Below are 2,752 nucleotides of genomic sequence, written 5' to 3'. Positions count from 1 at the left end.
TCAGTTGCCTGATCTCAGATTCAAAAATAAAGAAATTATCCCTCCCCTCCCCCCCCGCTTAAAAAAAAACATGACAAAGGAAAACAGACAGGAGTCGTATATAATAAACCCCTAATATGCAAATTGACCGAATGGCAGAACGACCGGTCGCTATGACGCGCACTGACCACCAGGGGGCAGACGCTCAACACAGGAGCTCAGCCAGAAGCCGGGCTCACGCTGGCGAGCACAGTGGAGGTGGCAGGAGCCTCTCCAGCCTCCATGGCAGCACTAAGGATCCATGGGGAACGGGCCTAAGCCAGCAGTCGGACATCCCCTGAGGGGTCCCGGACTGCGAGAGGGCACAGGCCGGGCTCAGGGACCACCCCCCTCAAGTGCACAGATGTTGTGCACCAGGCCTCTAGTTGCTAAATAAAAGACAAGAACCAAAACAGTCACTACTATGCCAACTCTTGACCCAATTCTTTGCGCTTTTCTTATCGAACATTACACCACTAATAACAATCCCACTACCCACAGCACGGTTCTAAACACTTGGCTCTCCCCTGACGCCCTGGCCGGTAGCTCAGTTGGTTAGAACATCATCCAGATACACCCAGGCTTTGAGTTCCATCCCGCTCAGGGCACACACAAGAATCAGCCAATGAACACGTAAGTGGGTGGGACATCAAATCAATGTGTTTCATTTTCTATCTCGCCCCCAACCATCTCTAAAATCAATAAAATAAAAATTTAATAATTTAAAACAGCTGGCTCTCATATCTACCAGGACTGCACCCCCTTTCGTAGCCTTAATAGTGAAGAAGAGCAATTACCCTTCATGACAAGTATCTGACACTCTTGATAAACCATCGTGCAGGACCCGAGACTGCATCTAAAAAGGCGGGTTACTTGGGAAATACTTAAAATGTCCAACCTCAGGGGAGAGGAAAAAACACACACACTACGGAGTATTTCAGACATTTCTTTTTGCCGGTAACACATGGTTACAAAAGTAGTTTCTCCCCCAACCATTTGCAAGCAAAAACAAGTTGGGGTGCAGAATCACCCCCGGAAATAATACGGCTATTATTTACCCCATAATTTCTGGACAAGCTTGCAATTATCTCATGCAACCAAAACATTAGAGAGTCTTAAGGGCAGCATGTGCTTCCACGCGTCCTTTCTCCATTAAATTTACTAGGGTGACCTCGGGGAGTGAGGTTACACGGGTTTCCACGTGTGTCATTCTGCAGCGCGTCATCTGTACGTTGCACGGTGTGCTGCTTCCATCCACGTGGGCTGGATGCAAAGATCTGAGCGCTCCTCCCAATAAGACCAGCCACCCGGGCAAAACGACAACTCACTGAACTCCGGTCTCTCCACAAACACAGGCACAGGAACCCGTTACACAAGCGAGACCCTTCAGAACATCATAAACCCCTGCACGCCACTTCCCCCCCTCTCCCCGCCCCCACCCCCCCCCGTAAAATTAACGGAACATTTTAAAAAACGACTGGTACAGAGTTACCTCGGTACAGGTAAGAAAGATACAACCGGGCCGGCCAGCGCGGCTCAGTGGTTGAGCAACGACCTATGAACCAGGAGGTCATGGTTCGATTCCCCGTCAGGGCAGGTGCCCGGTTGTGGGCTCGATCGGGATCCCGTGTTGGGACGTGCAGGAGGCAGCCCATCAGTGATTCTCTCCCATCACTGATGTTTCTCTCTCTCTCTCCGTCCCTTCCTCTCTGCAATCAATAAAAATGTTTTAAAAAGAAACCCTTCGCCGGACCCCGAAACAGGGAGGCAGAAACAGCCCAAGGAAAAAGGCGAGTCAGAAACCCCACCTGGATGTCTGTCTTCAGCCATTTGGAGTCCAGCCGAGCCTGGGCGGCCAGACAGAAGGACTCGGAAGGCATCTTTCCTCCAGGGTCCTCCCGGCTGTCAGGCCTGCGAGGAAGACAAAAAGGATGGAGGCTAAACACAGCGTTTCAGGTGTCCCCCAAGACCCGCCTGCAGGTTTCATGCGGCAAACGAGAGAGAGAGGGGGAGAGAGAGAGAGAGAGAGAGAGAGAACAGAAAGGGGGGACAGATGGAGACCGGCAGGAGGCGGGGACCGGCCAACTCCCAGCCCAGGTAAGCGCCCCACGGGGGACCCGCCCGGCGCCCGGACCGCGTCCGCGAGACCTTGAGGACGATGGGCGGTCACGGGAGACCAGACCTCAATGTCATCGCCCCCTTCCCTCCAACCCGAAAGGGAGACGCGCAGACGGACCCGACGCCCCCTGGCAACGACCCGGACAGCGCCGTGCACCTGCCGCCGGACGCCAGGCCCGTGAGCGGTGCGGGAAACACGCATTGACACTCACGATCGCAGACAAATAAGAAACCGAGCATCACTCGGAGGGGCAAAGACACAGCCCGAGACGCGCGCCGCGGACGGTCCGCGCAGGCCCAGGGTCCCGCGGCCGCACCCACGCCCGCTGCCCCCAGGGCCCGGCCCGACCCGGACACCCCGCCCGCGCTGCCCCAGCCGCCGGCCGCCCCCGGGAGACCAGCATCTGGACACGCATAGCCGGGCCATCTCGCTTCCCGCGTTGTGACGTGCAGACTTCCTAGTCCGTCGTCTGGCTCGCCCGCAAACCGTGGTCCACGGACTGCCTCCAGCAGGCCGGGAGGGAGGGACCTACGAGGGACTTAAGCTTACCAAGTAAATCGCAACCTAGGCGTCCTGCGCAGGTCCCAACTCAATGGAGAAAAAGAATCCCCTTTA

The 2,752-nt window shown here is 55.6% G+C and overlaps 1 protein-coding gene across 1 annotated transcript in view; it reads right to left on the bottom strand.

The window, feature by feature from the left end:
• LOC102427124 (E3 ubiquitin-protein ligase HERC2-like) overlaps positions 1 to 2,752 on the bottom strand; it is a 43,169-nt gene that overhangs the window by 23,149 nt on the left and 17,268 nt on the right. Inside the window, exons 7-8 of the mRNA XM_014450183.2 lie at positions 1,827 to 1,929; positions 1,347 to 1,359 (exon numbers count right to left, since the gene is read on the bottom strand). Coding sequence (XP_014305669.2) covers positions 1,347 to 1,359; positions 1,827 to 1,929 — 116 coding nt within the window. The remainder of the gene's footprint in view (positions 1 to 1,346; positions 1,360 to 1,826; positions 1,930 to 2,752) is intronic.

The sequence above is a fragment of the Myotis lucifugus genome, unplaced genomic scaffold, assembly GCF_000147115.1.
Source record: "Myotis lucifugus unplaced genomic scaffold, Myoluc2.0 scaffold_1807, whole genome shotgun sequence".
In the NCBI taxonomy this organism is placed as follows: Eukaryota; Metazoa; Chordata; class Mammalia; order Chiroptera; family Vespertilionidae; genus Myotis; species Myotis lucifugus.
This window is presented reverse-complemented; position numbering and strand designations above follow the sequence as displayed.